Below are 17087 nucleotides of genomic sequence, written 5' to 3' on the forward strand. Positions count from 1 at the left end.
TATATAAAGGGTGGGTGTCAAGAGGATGGGGTTGTACTCAGCAACAGAACAAGGGGGAACTGGCACAAGCTGGAACACAGGAGGTTCTGCTTGAACATGAGGAAAAACTTCTTTACTGTGAGGGTGACAGGCCACTGGAACAGGCTGCCCAGAGAGGTTGTGGAGTCTCCTTCTCTGGAGACATTCAAAACCTGCCTGGATGCAGTCCTGGGGCCGTAGGTGAACCTGCTTTGGTAGGGAGGTTGGACTAGATGATCTCCAGAGGTTGCTTCCAACCCCTACTATTCTGTGCTTCTGTGAATGTGATTCTCGTCCTCATTCTATCTCAATTCATTAGTTATTTACTGATCTCCTAAGAGAACTGTTTCACCTTCAAGGTAATGTACCAGTATAGGTTGGGGACAGACCTGTTGGAGAGCAGCACAGGGGAAATGGACCTGGGCGTCCATGAGCCAGCAATGTGCCCTCGTGGCCAGGAAGGCCAATGGCATCCTGAGGTGTATTAGAAGGGGTGTGTGGTTAGTAGGTCTAGAGAGGTTCTCCTCCCCCTCTACTCTGCCCTGGTGAGGTCACATCTAGAATATTGTGTCCAGTTCTGGGCCCCACAGTTCAAGAAGGACAGGGAACTCCTTGAGGGAGTCCAGCATAGAGCCACCAAGGTGATTAAGGGAGTGGAGCATCTCCCTTATGAGGAAAGGCTGAGGGAGCTGGGTCTCTTTAGCTTGGAAAAGAGGAGACTGAGGGGTGACCTCATTAATGTTTATAAATATGTAAAGGGCGAATGCCAGGAAGTTGGAGACAGGCTCTTCTCAGTGATGTCCAACGGTAGGACCAGGGGAAATGGGTGCAAGCTGGAGCATAGGAGGTTCCATGTAAACATAAGGAAAAACTTTTTCACTGTGAGAGTGACAGGACGCAGGAACAGGCTGCCCAGGGAGGTTGTGGAGTCTCCTTCTCTGGAGATATCCAAAACCCACCTGTACATGGTCCTCTGTGACCTGCTGTAGGTGATCCTGCTCCGGCAGAGGGGTTGGACTAGATGATCTCCAGAGGTCCCTTCCAATCCCTCGCATTCTGTGATTCTGTGATTATCTGCCGTTTTGTAAGACATGCACCTTGTTGCCTTACCTGTGTAGTACGAAATCATGCATGCTGCTGCATGCAGCCTGCTACTTCTCTAAGAAGAGGCTTATTTGAGCAGTCATTTGAATCTCTCCCAAAAAGCACTGCTTATTTGGCTGGAGGGAATTTACCAGTACTGCGTCTCTCCTAACAAATGGTGCCTCAGCTCTACCTGTGCAGCTTTAGCACTAAAAGGAAGTCTTCTTCTGCTTTTGACATCCAGCACCTTTGACTGCATGTGTGTCCTGGTTTTTAGCTGAAACAGAGCTGGGTTTCTTTTTTAGTAGCTGGGATAGTGCTGTGCTTTGCTCTCAGCCTGGGACTTGTTATGAGAGAAACACTGAGAACAAAGAGAGAAAGTGTTTGCATTTTTGTCACTGGAAGTGAAGGGCTTCGTGTTCTGTTAGTCCACAAGCACAAGACTTAAGGGGGTGAGGAATATTTAAATTAATGAGCTAAATTTGCATTTGGATATGTCAATAGGATATTCCATATTGTATAATGTTCAGCATAATAATGAGGGTCTCTTCCTCTTTTCTCTCCCTCTGACTTGCTCGGGCTCTCGCTCTTTCAGGATTGCAGTTTTGGTTCGGGATTGTTGCTCCTCCGGGATCGTTGTCTGGGAACAGGCTGGGCTTGGTCAGCGGACGGTGAGCAATTGCACTGTGTGTCACTCATTTGCATATTTTATTACTATTATTATCATTTTTACTATTTTAATATTGGTATTATTTTAAGTTTTATTTCAATTATTAAACTGTTCTTATCTCAACCTACAAGCCTCCTTCCCCTTGCCCTCCAATCCTGTCCCCTATCCCCTGGGGGTGAGGGGGAAGTGGGTGAACGGCTGTGTTGGCTGCTGGCTGAGGGGCTAGCCCAGGGAAACCACCACAGTCATTTTGGCACCACAATGTGACAGGCTGTGAAAGCCAGAAGGAAAGTGTCAGACTGCAGAGCAGGAAGAATCAGAAGTGAAAGAATATGCAGGTGATAACTCGCAATGTGGTTGAAGTGGTGTGCCCAAGCCACAACAAAGAACATCTGAAGAACAATTAGTGTTTGAGAAGAATTTGGAGTTTGTTGTTTTGTTTGTTTTTCTTTTTGGATGTAGTTTCTTACTGGAAATCTAAAGGAACTCAAGAGTGAATGAAACTTGACAACAGCATTTCAAGACAGTTTTGTAACAAGAATTTATTCTTTCACAACAAAGGGCCATAAAGAGCATCCTTTTCTTTAGTATGATAAATTATATTTCTGTAATAGTAATAAAAAGTCACATTGCGGTGTTCCTTTACGTTGTGTTACCAAATAAGTGCTAATTATTCCATTGCCATTGTCTGAACATCCTCAACCATTTACAACAGACATGGAAAAGCTGCTTGAATAAATGTTCTGTGTTTAAATCACTAAGAAGGTAGTTAAAAAGACAAAAGGAGTCCTTTTTTTGTGGGCATGCTTATAGACCATATTTCCTTCTGCAGGAATCCCAGAAGTTTGTGTGTACAATGAAAATTTGACAAGCTCCACAGAAAAAAATAATCAAAGGATGATATATAAAATATTTTAGTTACGTTTCATGCAAACCGTGAATACAGTATAGTTACCTGGAGTAGAGTCACAATCAGAAATCTTAAAACACTTCATAGATGTGTGATTTCACTGGGAAGTATGCAAAATGGTTGTAAGGAGCGATGTGTTGGCTGGTAGGAACACAGATGCGCTAGATGATACCAGTGAAGAAAATCTGCCTATTCTATTTTGAATTGCTGAGTAACTATAATCACAAAGTAGTAAATTACTGGCATCCTATCGCAGTGGCATTTGTCAGGTAGATAAATACACCCATCGTGCTTATATCTGCACATTTCTAGTAGTGATTGGCAAGGTTCTCAGTAAGTGTGCGTGTGTGGTTTGAAGCAGAGTTTGTATTAGTTATAGTGCACACAAAAACATATTGGGAAAGATTTGCTCTCCACACAAATGCACAAAACCATAGTCTCAACCAGCCTACTCCGTCTGGAATGCTACTTAAAAGCCTAGCAAGGATTTATGTAAAGCTTTAGGGAGAAATGTTTTTAGAAACCATTCTGCTCTCACAATAACTGTAGTTAAAATCTTGAGCTCAACGTACTAAGAAGAAACTAAACATACTTAACTAAATTCCTGTGATTTAATAGGAAAAGCAACAAAACATGAAATTAATAAATTACTGCAAAGTTATCTAAATGAATAACTCTCATCATCGTATTCAAGATCATCTTCCACATCATCCTCCAAAAGTCCATATTTAAATTTGCGATAGACTGTGCCATCCTGGCCCATATACACTATGTCGTCTTCATCATCATCTTCGTTATCCGCATCTCTATACTCAATCACTTGATCTTCCTGGTAACTGGGACTCTCATGGTAGCTACTCATGTAGGAAGGAAAGGTTTTGGGATGATTTGTCAGCTTCTCATACCCGCCTTTATTGACAGCCTCGGTTTTGGCTCGTGATTTTCTCCAGACAAATATAATGGCTCCAATGACAAGGAGAAGCAAAATGCAGGTAATAACAAAGAAAATAGTTTTGCTTTTGGTCTTGGGTGGTAGAGTGGTCCGTAATACACAGTCATCTACAACAGCAGTTAAAAAAAAAAAGACCTTGTATGTGTGTGTGTGGGATATTTGTCTTAAAAAAAGCAGTACAACTTTTAGGCCTGTTTATATTTTTAAATGCATTTGACTGAATACCTTACTCTTCCAGTACCACAACTGTGTTCTTGTAGCTGTGATGGTATAAGGATGTAAGCGAGTTTGCTGGGATAGCTATGCTTCTGTATTAGATTAGAAATAATCAGGAAGAAGCAGAAAAGCTAACAGGCACACAAATACATTTTCATATGCTTAAAATGCAGTGATTCAGGTGGCTATCAGCTGAAGCAAGCATTCCCTGTCACCTGATTTTTTAAATGCTTGGCCATTTAACAGGATAGCTGTGAGTACAAGAGGGTGCCATCTCCTGCATCAGTCACGATTGCTGTTATTTGTGTAAAGCCATTCCTGTTCTAGTGATGGAGCACTAGAAGCACACTGTGTGCCTGCAACTCAGCAGCCCGTTTTTGCTCTATTCCCCTTTTGATTTTTAAATGTCAGCCTAGTGAGTCATAAAGCCCATTACTGCTCTTCAGCATGGTCCTACCTTGTGTTTCACTGCAGTCACAGCAGTCTGAGGTGCCTGCTGGGTCAGGGTCACTGCAGCAGGGCAGGCAGCGGCTTTCCTCCAGGTACAGCTGCATGCTGGCCGGACAGACCGTGCAGTTGAGAGGCCCAGGTCCCTTGCACTCAGTGCATGACTTGTCACATTTCTCACACTTGGGCTCGTCCTCCTTCAGACACAGAACAGAAGCAATGCACTTTTCAGTTTGGATTCTGACCTGCCCAGTTCTGTCCTGTCATTCACTGTCTGGGTGGTCATCTCTGGACACCATAGGTGTCAATGCAAAATACAGTAGGGAGTAGGAAAACTAAAATTTGATTCATGTTTCCTAGGTTCTCAGTGATCTGCTTGTAGGGAGAGGGAGCAAAATTGTAGGAGCTCAGAGATCTCACCTAGCTAGACAGCAAAATAAAATATGGCCAGACTGTAAGCTCTTTGTCCAGAAAGCGTGTTTCTGTTTTACTAGTCACATCCTAGCAGATCTGTGGTTCGTTGGCAGTAGTGATGGTAAAGTGGCCTTCAAGAAGTATACCCAAGAGTATCATTAAAAGTAACTGACAAGGGAGTAGCAACATGAAATATTCTGGAATAAGAAAAAGGCAGCTGAGAGAATGAATTTCCTTTCTAACTTGGGAAGGAGCAGAAGTAAGGAATAAAGCTGTCTGGAAATTTTCTAGCAAACCAGATTTTTATTAGATTGTGTTGGTTCTGTTTTACAGAAACAGCTTAGATTCAAATATGCTTCTTAAATTCCAGATAGGCTCCTGGGAGCCTCTGTGTACAAAGACTACCAGAGAGCATTGTTGTCACATTTACCTTGCAGAACGCTCTGAGCTCAGATATTTCAGGGCTTCCAGTGTTCACAATTCCTGGCCTATTGAGAAAAAAGTTCTATTTTTCTGCTGTGGGAGCAGGACACCATATCCATTGTGAGGATCTGGAAATCCAATAACCTTTCATAAAACTTGCTGTCAGACCTGTGAGGCTACTTGTCCTGAATCAAAAAAACCTGGGCAAGATGGGAGGGTCATACTGGGAGGTCCAGTTTCTTAGATGCAAATCTCTTTCAAAGAACTGAGGACTTCTGTGGTCCCCAGCTCTTGAGCTATTTTCTCAGGCTCACAGCTATGGAGCAGCACTGCTAAGGGGATATTCCAGGCCAGAGACTCCAGGGTATGCATCATCTCAAGCCAGCTGGCTTGCCTTGCTGCTATATTCTTGAATAAACATCTTTGGAAGGCAGTTGGTGTGGAAATCTGGAAGCTGGAGTGCCCAGACTTGTGGCACAGTCCCAAACCTAATTGGGGTTCTAGTCTACTAAATATACAGCTCTGTTAACTTCAGTCTGTCCCTCCACTAGAGGTTTCTGCCAGCAGAGCTGTCAATTGGGAATGTGATGTGATTTCTTACAGACAAAGCAGCAGAAATCTGCAGGGAAATATCAATTATACTGGAAGGAAAAAAAAATTGCTGTATTACTAATATAGCTGATTTTGTTCACATGGCTTTGGTATCATGGTTGCTAAAGTTGTGCCTTTATATTTACTGGTAGAGGATTACTCTGTAGTAGACAACCCCAGAAAGAGAAAAAAGTAAGCATATTTAAAGATAGGCAGCTTTAAAAACTCAGAGAAGAGCATTCTGTGTTTGTATTGTGTTCAGAAGTTGAAGTTCAGCATACAAATCAGAGGAGAAAATGCCTGTGAATAGGTACCTCTTGTCCTGGTGTCTCCTGGACTTTGTATTCACCTACAAAACAGTCTGAGTTGCACATTCCACCTAATAAACTGTAGCTCCATACACAAGATGTGCAGCTGAATGCTCCCTTCCCTAGAAAGGCAAATAAAACAACAATATTACCAGAGCAAAAACTGTCATCTAACTTCCTTTAAAAATAATACTGACCGTTACCACCAAAGAAGAGTGTATTTGTTAATAGCAAGAGTCAGCAGTGAGGAGTTCAGCATAAGGAGGCTGGTATTAAAAAGAGCTTAGGCCTTGTCTTGAGGTTTTATGTGCCCACAAAATGTATTTCTCATGTGTTTTGATATTCGTGAAAAGCTGGTTTGTGAATCAGTTGCACAGGGAAGATCCAACACATTCACAAAAATCAATTATGTCAGTGCACTGAAGTAAAATTGTGGGGAACCTTGGCCAAATGGTCTCCTTCATGAAGTCAGTACTTATTAGGCCTGCTAGCTAACCATTTTAAAACCACAATCAATTAAGGTATGTTTATGTTTGAACAGCAAAATAAATTCTTTAGTTGCATAGGAAAAAAATTTCTTCGCTAGGTGCAAACAGAGCATCATATGCACTGAGTTTTGGAGGCTCTTTTTGAAGGCAGATGCTGCGTGTAGTGTTTTTGTGAAACACTGACGTGAAGGGTTTGTCCTACGGGTTAAGATGCACCTGTCTATTTCCCTGCAATTAGGCATTTTCTGCCACTGTCTGAAAGGAAGAAAGTGGAAATGCAAGTAGCTCACATTAGCAGCAGTTAAAAACTGAAGTTAGCAACCTGCTGTAACCCAGTGAATTTACTATGTGATTTTTCTGAGAGTGCAGTGTTTGCCTTCCTGCTCTTGAGAAACAAGAGACACTACAACACTTCTGTGCTCGTATGTCAGCAATGCAGATGCATGTCAAAACGCCCTCAGGTTTACGGGTTTATAAGGACTGGCTTGTGTTTCATTTTAGTGTCTCTGTAATTACGATAGAAAATCTGTCCTGTAGTATTTATTCCAAGTAAAGCAAAAATCAGTGGAAGTAGTCTGTAAATTAAAATGGCTTTTTGTTCCAAATTCAAGCCAAAATATTTCTGTTACTTGTTATAATGTTGTTATACAATTACATTTTAATAGTTCTTGAAGGTGGCTTCACTCTAAGAGTTATTCCCACAATTTTAAATATTTTTATGTTGCAATTAGCCATCTGTGCTATCCAGTATATCTGCTACCCAAAACAAATTTCGTATGTTACAATATGGCATGGTTTAAGCTGCAGAGTGCCACCTGTTAGCTATCATCTGATGCTATTCAGGTAGAAAAGGACACCAAATGGGTCCAAGGGGATTAATGCTGCTTGCTTCAGAATTGAGTGAACTACTAAAAAGAAGAAACTGAATACATATCTGTGTAACAGAACAAAATAGATGGTCTCTCAAAGTTCACTTTGAAAAATACTTGACTTCATAGTCAAAAAGCAGCAGACATAACTTTTTCTTTTTTTTTTTTTTTTTTTCTTTTTTTCTTTTCAGCCTAAAGATATGCTTTACGGCTCTTTCTACTCTTCCCTTTGCAGACTGTGAAGATGTGTGGTTGGATTTAGGTTCCCTGGCTTTCACAGAGTAGGACAAAGAGTGAGATATCGTTCAGTCATTATTGTTTGTGCAAGAAATGAGGTCCAGCCCTGTAACCAACAGAGCCCTTTTTACTGAAGTTGATGAGCATCTCTGCCAGGGGCCTGGCTGATGGAAAGTTCATTACTATTGTCTATTCTTTTCCCTTGACTGACTTGGCATGGGGACTCGCTCCCAGCCCTCCCTGAGAGCTGCTGCCATTAGGCTGGTGTACTGTGGCTGGAGGCATCCCTGTGTGGAGCTTGGCAGGAATTTATATCCTTGCTTTGATCTTGATCTATCAATACTCTAAAAGTAAGGCAGCAGCAGCAAGTCACTCGGGGCCAGGGAGAGCCTGGCAGCCCCAAGGGAGGTCTGCATTACCCACCACAGCTACTTTGGTTATGGACAGGTTGGTAGTGCTGTAAGTGGTATGTCCCTGTGAAATGCTTCCAAATCTTGGAGCAGAGAGGAAAATTAAAAAAAAAAAAAAAGAGAAGGAGGTGTTTCAATAACCCTGTTTTTGGTCAAAGCGTAGCATATGCTTTTACCTTCACAGGTCCGGCAGGAAGGGTGGCATCTTTCACAGATGTTGTCCTTGCTTTCGTAGTAATAGTCAGGGCAAGAGCTAACACATTCATTCTTGGAGCGCAACAGGTAGAAATATGTATCACAGAGAAGGCAGTCCGTGGGTCGAGGCCCCATACACTCCTTACAACCCTTGTGGCATCTCTCACATGACCCAGTGGAGTTTTGTGCAAAATACCTGAAACAGATCAGATGGCTTTACATAAAGCCCAGCAGTGACAGGAAAACTGAAACATCCTCCATCCTTAGCTTGTACTGTAATTATATCAATGTATAAAAGTGATATTGACGTGATCACAGTAAACATTTGCAATCTCTGTGAAAATATAATTATTTTTTTTTAATTCCCCTTAGACATTGGAATTCAGATATAAAGCAAGACTTTGTAAATTGAAGGTTTATAAAACAAGGCTTTCTAAAGTCGGGTGAATTCAGACACAGAGTAAGTGTATATAGATATATACAGATATATATATATAGATAAGCATCTCCTGATGACCAGCTGTCAGATGGAAATTCAGAAATTTCATATTTCCTTTCAGTGCACAAACAGGCCTAGCCAAAGGATACCAGCAGAGGAACAGTGTTCACCTAAGTTGTGCTGTCAGGAAAAAAGGATTGCTACACTGTGGTTTTGTTGAGATGTAGTCAATACAGATTTCCAATTTAATTGGATGATAACTCAATTTAAGAGCCAGTGTGATTGTACTGTACTGCAAAATGAAATGGAACTGAACCAGAAATCATAGGTCCACTTCCCAAATTTGAATTTCTGAGGCATATTCACAAAAGCACACTGAATTCACATTTTGAAATGAAATGGACTCATATCTATGAAGTTGCTGTCTAGAATTGAGTCCACAGTTGAAAAGTGTTTTGTGATTGGTTTCATTATGATTCATTATAAACAATGCAAGAAAAAAGTAACCTCATCTGAACTTCAGACTCAGTGGAGGCTGCAAGTTTGCTTGAAGGAAGTTACACTGCTTTCTGTACTCAAGCTGACTAAACAGATAGCTTAGCATATTTTTTCTGCTTCGCACTGTTTTGCATAAACAGAACCTAAAAGCATCCTTGGAGTGTTAAGAATGGCCACACCACATCAAGCTGGTCCCAATATGGGCACCAACTTTACAGTTTTCTACTGCGAGGGGAGGTTTTCCACCACCTCTGTACTAGAACAACATAATAATTTTTCACCTGAAAATAGAATTCAGTTCTATTTCACCCTGAAGTAGAATAGGGCAGAGTGATCTAATTTCTCAAAGCTCTTCCTGTGATGTAGCTCTTAGCTAAAGATCTTGGACCTTACCCTGCTGGACACTGGTTTATGCATCCTCTTCCTTGTCTGTACCAGCCAGGTTTGCAGGAAAGGCACTGTGAGCTGTGTTTTCCAGTGCAAGTGACACAGGTGCTGTGGCATGGGGAACATTGTCCCTCATCACTGTCAGCATAATACCCATCTGGGCATGTTTCAACACAGGTTGTATCTGCACAGACAACAATGCAGAATAACACATCATATTCAGTATTTGCTGCTATATAACATCCCATACAGCTGTGCTAGAACAAACTTGCTAACAAGGGGTGCTGTTAGAGTGTGGACCAGCACAAGAAAAGAGAATATTGGGATATAGTAATTATTTTTTGTTTTTTTCCCGAGCCTTGTCTGTTCATTAGTCCTCATTTCTGCATTTTATATACATTATCAGGCTCTTTAGAACAGATAATTTTTTATCTTTGTGAAATGTAAATGCATAATACATAATAATTAACAACAGCTGTGATTTCTTTCAGAATATACAGAAGAAATAGTAATTAGGAAATTTTCTATCTGCATTTCCGTTTTCCTTAGGTTTCACTCTAAACATCAACCTAACTGCATTCTGTGTGTATGACAAATCTGATGGTAAATTTGAGATTTAATGACATTTGTTCATTGGTCTTTACCCTTGTCTGTGGCTGCTACTTTATGTTATGGGAATAAATGCCTGTAGTGCTCCCAGATGTATCAGGTGTACATCCCACTTTTCACTGAGATTTCAGAGGGTCATTAGAATAGGAATTTTGAATGACAAATTAGAACTGATGCAACTAACTGCAAGTGCATCAAGCTAAGAGAGCAGTGATTACTCAGTAGCTTGTACTCATTACATAGCTTGTCTTTATGGTTTTGCTGCTCAGGTTGCAACTGGGCAAAGGAAGATACTTGCCCTTATTTCTGTTCTTGCAATTCTTTCTCCGCTCCAGGATGTTTATTTACATGCTTTCATCAACTTTACCAGTTGCATTACTAATGGTGCAAAACAGCTGAGTGTGTGGATAAAAAAAGGTTTGATGCAAGACCTCAGAAATTTAAGAACATAAAGTCTGCATCAGGATTAGACTCAAAAAGCTCAGGTTCAGTTTCAATTCAAACTCTCTTAAGATTTTTTTCCTGCATGAAATAACACTTAAATATTTTTTTCTCCCAATGATTTTCTAAAACTTTTGTTTGCTTTTTAAAGAATATGTAAAGAAGTAAAGTTCAAGTTCTGGGATTTTATACTTTTTACCAATTTGATTCTGAGAAAATATAGTCTTTTGCTCCAAAATCAGAAAAGTAGTTTTGCACCTCAGCCTTCCACGAGATACTGACCTAGTGAACAACTTTTTAACAGCTCTGCTTAAGTATTTCTTTGCTCATCAGGATTTGCTGCAGGGATTAAAAAAGCCAACATAAAAAATGTGAGCTCTTTGTGCATATATTAAAAAAAAAAAAAAAAAGCTAAGGATATCCCTCTTGTCTTTTTAAGTTCCTTGTAGGAAACAACAGGAACCGTACATACAAATAAATGAAACATACAGGTTTTGTTTAGCCATGGAGTTTGTTTGTTGCTACTTAGAGGTCCTGCTTTGACCCAAATGAGTGGCAAGCCCAGACTCACAAAGAGTTTCCAGGGAAGCTCACAGAAGTTATTATCTCTGCACAAGTTATCTACTTGTCAGGTTAACTTTGCAATATTTTAATTGGCTGAAGCATCCCTAGATGTTTCTAAATCTGACAGAAACTTGCCTATTTCATGGTTTCAGTGTAGAATAAAATCTGGAGGTCGGAGCAAGACACTTACTGAGAAGATAGTGGTTATTTGCACAGCTAAGACACTGGTGTTCCGTGGGTCCTGAGCAGTGGAAGCATTTCTTATGACAAGGCTTGCAGGTCTGAGTTTTCTCAATGTAGTACTCGGTGTGAGAGCAGTATCCAGATGATACACAGTGCCCGTCATGATTTAGCATCAGGCCATTTCTGCAAGTAAGGCAGGCAGTGGAAGAGGAACAAGTCTGGCATGTCTTGTTGCATGCTGAAATGGACAAACAGTAGGGATGTCATCGTTTCTTGTTGCATTTGAGATTATTACTTCAGCTTTAATTTTGCAAGAAGCAGCCATCATCTTAGGATAAGATACTAAGGGAAACAACGATAGCTCTGCTTTTGCATAGTAAAATATTTTACTGTTTTCAGTCTTATGCAGACAGTTCCTTAGGTTTCCTTTTTTCACTGGCACTGCTGTTGCTGAGCAGTGGTTTTCAACACACTATCTCCAGCAGTACTCAGCACTTTACCAGAGTCGTTGCCCATAATATTAAACACATCTAGCTTTGTTTCCTCCCTCTCAACTTTCTCCCATTTTGCTGTTCTAAGCTATGCCTTTTTCTGCATTAGTCCTCTGTGTGCAGAACACTGATAGTGACTTTAGCCAGCACACGCAGGCCCTTTTGGGATGGATTTTAACCAGACCCACTTGTATCTCAGTACCGTTCTGGAGAAAACAACAACTGCCAACCTTGACAATCTTCAGTGGCTTCTTCATAGTAAGTCCCTTCAGGGCACTCTTCAAAACACATGCCACTGTAGAGGACAAAGAAGTCAATGGTGCACTCTGTGCAGTCGTCAGAGTCTGGGCCGTTGCAATCCTTGCAGTCTGCATGGCAGGGAAAGCAGTGCTTGTCTTCAGGGTAGAAGTGAGAAGGACAGTCCTGCACACACTTCCCCTCGTGCAGAAAGAACTCATCCATACACTCTACAGAGGACAGCAAACAGCAGGTAAGCAAATGGGCAGTGACTCTGACCTCTGTAAGTGAGGGAATGAAGAAATCCTATGAAACCATAAATCCTGCAGTGCCTGTTTTAACAGGAGGTAAGAGGACAGTTTGGGAAGGTAGTACTTTCTTTTTCAACGTCTTCCCCTTCCAAACTGCCCATAATGACCCAATCCACACACAGCATCTTCTGTGTTACATTAAAGGACTGAGAAGCCAAGTCACCTGTTCAGCTTTGCTGATATTAACTAAACCATACTGTCACTGAATATAGGTGTAATTCTGATGAGATACTATATCTGCATTGTGAACTTCCTGCAAAAATCAGGGATGTCCACATCTTAAGTTTTGTTTGGTTTATTATTAAAATATGACTCTGACTGGAATATATGGACCTGAATGTTTGTCTTTGCACAGAGCTGGGATTCAGCAGCTAATTTTATTATGAGTACTTGGTTTAATAGCTTTGTTTATGATTATTTTTGTTTCATCTGTGTTTACGTTTCCAGAGTGACTTGCTCAATATTAACTATCTTGGCAATTTTTGTAGGGACATTCAGACTCAGAAGGATATTTAAGGGTTTTCTAACATGTTTCATTACAAAGATTTCAACTTCTACTATGAGTAGTCATTTGCAAAAATGGTAAAGAGATGTAAAGTTCAACCAAACTAGGAAAATGCCATTTGGTATTTCACATTGGTGTAAATCTGTATGCAAGTCTTTAGGCATGGATACACTCTGTCAGAAATATAATAAAACCAGTGGGAATCTCTGAAGAACAAGAACATACAAAGCAATGTGAAATCTTTACAGATGAATAGTTTAGGCTGTCTCATCATAAAGCTCTGATTGCTTAGCTTCTGTCTTAAAGATTAACAATGTACATATCTTTTTTAATTTTTGCTTATTACAGAATTTCTTTTCAGATCTGAGCTTCTGTCAGACAGATCCAGATGCATTTTAGCCAAGTCAACACCAGTTCTTTATAATACCTTTGCATGTTTGATTGTGAATGCACTCCTGGCACATTTCAGGGCAGTGTTTGCAGATTCCTTCAGAGGCAAAATGCTTCTCTGAACAGGTAGGTTTACATTTCCACTGCTCCAAAAGCAAAGGACTTTTACAGGACAGGCAATCGGTTGCACTTCCCATACATGTCTTACAGGATTCACTGCATTCCTTGCAAGTCTCAGAATCATTAAAATATCCCCTATTGAATGAAAACAAACACAAAGCAAACTGGAGGTCAATGTACAGTTATCAAACAGTCCAGACTAGAAGAATTACAAGTATATATGAGACTTTTCCAGCACACACATTTCACTGGATCAAACAGGTTTCTCACACAATTTGTTGCCTGTTCTCTACTTCCATCCCCTCTACCTGGGAGCAGTAAATGTGCATGGTGGGTGCTATGAATGGAGAGTGGCCTTCCTTCATTCTTGTACCTATTCTCTAAGGGAAGTTGGACTTCCTTGTTCATTTCTTGATTTCCCCCTTATGTAAGATAGGAAGATCTACAATGTTTGGGAAAAGAAAGAGGCAATCTCTAGTCTTGCACAGCTGTCCCTCAACAGTGGTATCAGGGAAAACTTCAGTGGCCCTAGAGGGGAGAAAGAGAAGAGAAAACTCTGGAAGTTGAAGGCTGGGAAGAATAAGGAGGACTGGAATGAAAAAAACCCAACAAAACCAGACTGCGTAAGTAGTACCTTTGTTTAATGATAGCAAGCTAGAGACAGTGAGGAGGTAGCATGTTTTACTGGTATCTGTGGTGTGAGAGCAACTGCAGACAATCACGATTGGGACTATGAGTCATAAAGAAAACATAGTAAAAAATTGTGCCCATAATTCAGGAGAAGGGGGATAAAAGGAGAGGCTAGATGCAATCCAATCTGCCGACACTCAAAACCAAAATGTTAGCAGGTTAAAGGACAGGCAAGTCCACATTTTAAGAGGATTGCTAATCCATATGTGTGCAGCCATTGCTGAAAAATAAGAAAGAAGATGACATAGGAAGTAGTCCAAGAACATGTACTTCACATCAACAAGCTTGTTCTTCCCTGTAGCGGGGTGTTTCTCATTTCCTTCTTGGAAATTATCTTTCCAAATAAAGGCTAAGGGGATGCATCAGGAGCAAGGTTAGAGAAAATATAGGAAGAGTTGTGCCTGCCATCTGTTCTCTTCTTTTTTCCTCCTAACCTTTGTCACAATCCTGCATCTATTTCTCACAGTCCTGTCTTCTTCTCTTGTTCCAAGCCTGAGTATATGTCTATCCCAGTCTTTCGGAATCCTCCGTCAGAAATTATCGATGCAGCAAGTCAACCCTTTTATCTCCTACGGCATGTCCCAAAACTTAAAAAAAAACCTTAAAAAAAGAGAGAAATCTCATATAATCCTCTGCTCCAGTGGAAAGTAGTTGTGCCTCAAGGACTTTGCCTCAGAGGCTGCAACCAGAGTTTAATTCTGGTGGACTTTGCTGAGTGATGTCTGTGAAGCCATTTTTTATAGTCTGGAATTTGGAAAAACGGGGATAATAACAGCTGAAATGACTAGTGATATATGAAAAGGTTTAATTTTGTTATACTGACTCTGTGTGGGATACCTGTGGGGAATGAGTATTGGGAACAAATGTTAATGCCAAACATTATCTTTGCTTGTATGCTGCAATTTCTGATATTGTTTCTGGACTAGAGTAGGCTTTAGTGCAATTACTCTGACATTTGATGATCAGAATCTGTTCCACTGGCCCTTATTTGACAAAATTAGCAGGAAAGTACTGCCAGAAAATTTGTATTGATTGTAAGAAAAGCAGGAGCTGCACATTTTTCTGAAGAAAAAGGTTAACCAAGCAAGATCTTCATACTTCATAGCAGAGATTTTATGTGTGTGTATAAGCGTGATGAATGCTGATGAAAAAAGCACAGAAACAGGAGAGCCTTATCTACTCAATTAGGTCAGTGCCTGATCTAATATTCATTGCAGTCAAATAGGAATTTTTCTTTTTGAATTCCATTTATTACAAGAAAAAATAAAGAACATAAGGCAAAGAGAGAAATACATCACTAAGCACTATATTTTTTCCATCAGGAATCTGATGCATCCACTTTATGTGTTCACACACCTCTACTTTGAGGAAGGACCAATTAGGAGAATGACTAGATGTTTACTTTCAGTCACCCTAAAGGACTATCCCAAAGTAAACTGGCCCTGTTGAGGTTAATGGGAGCTGTACCATCTGTCATAGGATTTCATGTCTAGTTTCACTTTTGATTTTTCAGTTTTTCTCTAAGGAAGAGAAAATGCTGGTTTTTTAGGCTGGCTGAAAATTACTTTTAGCTTGTGGTAGTTTCTGATGGCTTAGGTTACATTAAGGTCTCCCTTGAAAGGTTTATAATGGATCTTAACTTTAAAGAGAAGAAGCACAGTAAGAAAATAAAGAGCAGTCATCCAACAGGAGTTACTTACTCAGGGCAGTCCTGTAAACATCTGCCTTGGTGGAGGAAGAGTGGCTGGTCCTGTTCAGCCTGACACTTCTGACAGTGCCAGTGGTCAGAGCACACCTCACAGCCATCCATGCACATCTCACACTTTCCACTTGCAACATTGCCAAAAGTTTTTTGAGGGCACAGAGAAACACAGGTATCATGGAGAAGAAATTTTCCTGGCAAAAAAGCAACCAAAGTGGGGCAAGGCACCAATTAGAAATACATTTAAAAGATTCCTGTCTTAGATGGCTTTAAAAAAGCTTCCAACTTCATTGAAATTTAACTTTTTGAGGCTTAAAAACATGAATAAAATATTCTCTAAGCCATTTCCTGAAGTAGTTTGCTCAACCTTCACTGAAATTTATGGTTAGAAGGAATCATCAGGATTATCTTGTACATCTTCCTGAATAAATCCCTAGTCAGTAATTTCTGCATCATGTCTACAACTTTTGATTGAAAAGAAGGAAAAGGAACAATATCCCCCTAACAATTTTTTTTACACTTGTTGCCAAAGGCATGTGCCTAATTTCTAGCTGAAGCCTTACTTCACCTGGCAATTATCTGATTACTTGCCCATGCTTTAAGCTGTCAAAGAACTTTCTAGTGACCAATGACAAAAATATTTCATGTAAGTGTGTAGGATACAGAATATTTTAGCCTCCTGCAAAACTTACCCAAAGTAGATGAAGTCTCTTACCTTCTGGACATGAAGTGCATATGTCAGCAGATTTCTCACAGGTCCTACATGAAGGGTCACAGGACTGCAATTTGTTTTTTGCGCCTAGGATGAAAAGAAAAAAAGTTCCCTTTTTTACTGTCTTACACTGGTTTTGTTCATTTACTCTTCCTTTAGGAGGGCCATTTCCTGTGGCTTTTTCTAAACTGTTTCAGAAATGTACATCTGTGAATTTTTGGAATTCATGAAGTTGAAGAACACTCTCTTAAACGATAACTTAAAGGTTGTAATCAAGGATAATAAAGACGTTATCCTGAGGTTCACTCAGGCACTGTTCTGGACTGCTCATTGCATATGGGAACAATAATCTAGTTTAATAATGTTAGCTTCAATGTAGTGCTCCAAAACCAAATCCACATCTGTAATTGTGTTATATTGCAAACAGGAAGAGCTAGAAAGTATGTAAATTTGGGGGACTTGGTGTAGTGAGGTATTCTCATGGAGATTTTGTACTAGCTGCAAACACCCTTACCCTGTAACTGAAGGAGAAAACTCTGAGTAGGAAGGAGAGAGTAATGGGTATTTGGAAAGAATA

The 17087-nt window shown here is 40.3% G+C and overlaps 1 protein-coding gene across 1 annotated transcript; it reads right to left on the minus strand.

Moving 5' to 3' along the window:
• Window positions 1-2335: 2335 nt before the first annotated feature.
• On the minus strand, window positions 2336-16589 carry LOC104526852 (proprotein convertase subtilisin/kexin type 5-like). The gene is made up of 10 exons (XM_029085566.1): window positions 16514-16589; window positions 15797-15992; window positions 13324-13541; window positions 12074-12310; window positions 11360-11590; window positions 9562-9739; window positions 8213-8427; window positions 6039-6154; window positions 4307-4493; window positions 2336-3740 (listed from the first exon to the last, which is right to left on the minus strand). Exons 2-10 carry the CDS (start codon window positions 15910-15912, stop codon window positions 3340-3342), a joined length of 1899 nt encoding a protein of 632 aa, XP_028941399.1. The 5' UTR covers window positions 15913-15992; window positions 16514-16589; the 3' UTR covers window positions 2336-3339.
• Between the last annotated feature and the right edge of the window lie 498 nt (window positions 16590-17087).

The sequence above is a fragment of the Antrostomus carolinensis genome, unplaced genomic scaffold (genome assembly GCF_000700745.2).
Source record: "Antrostomus carolinensis isolate BGI_N321 unplaced genomic scaffold, ASM70074v2 scaffold25696, whole genome shotgun sequence".
In the NCBI taxonomy this organism is placed as follows: domain Eukaryota; kingdom Metazoa; phylum Chordata; class Aves; order Caprimulgiformes; family Caprimulgidae; genus Antrostomus; species Antrostomus carolinensis.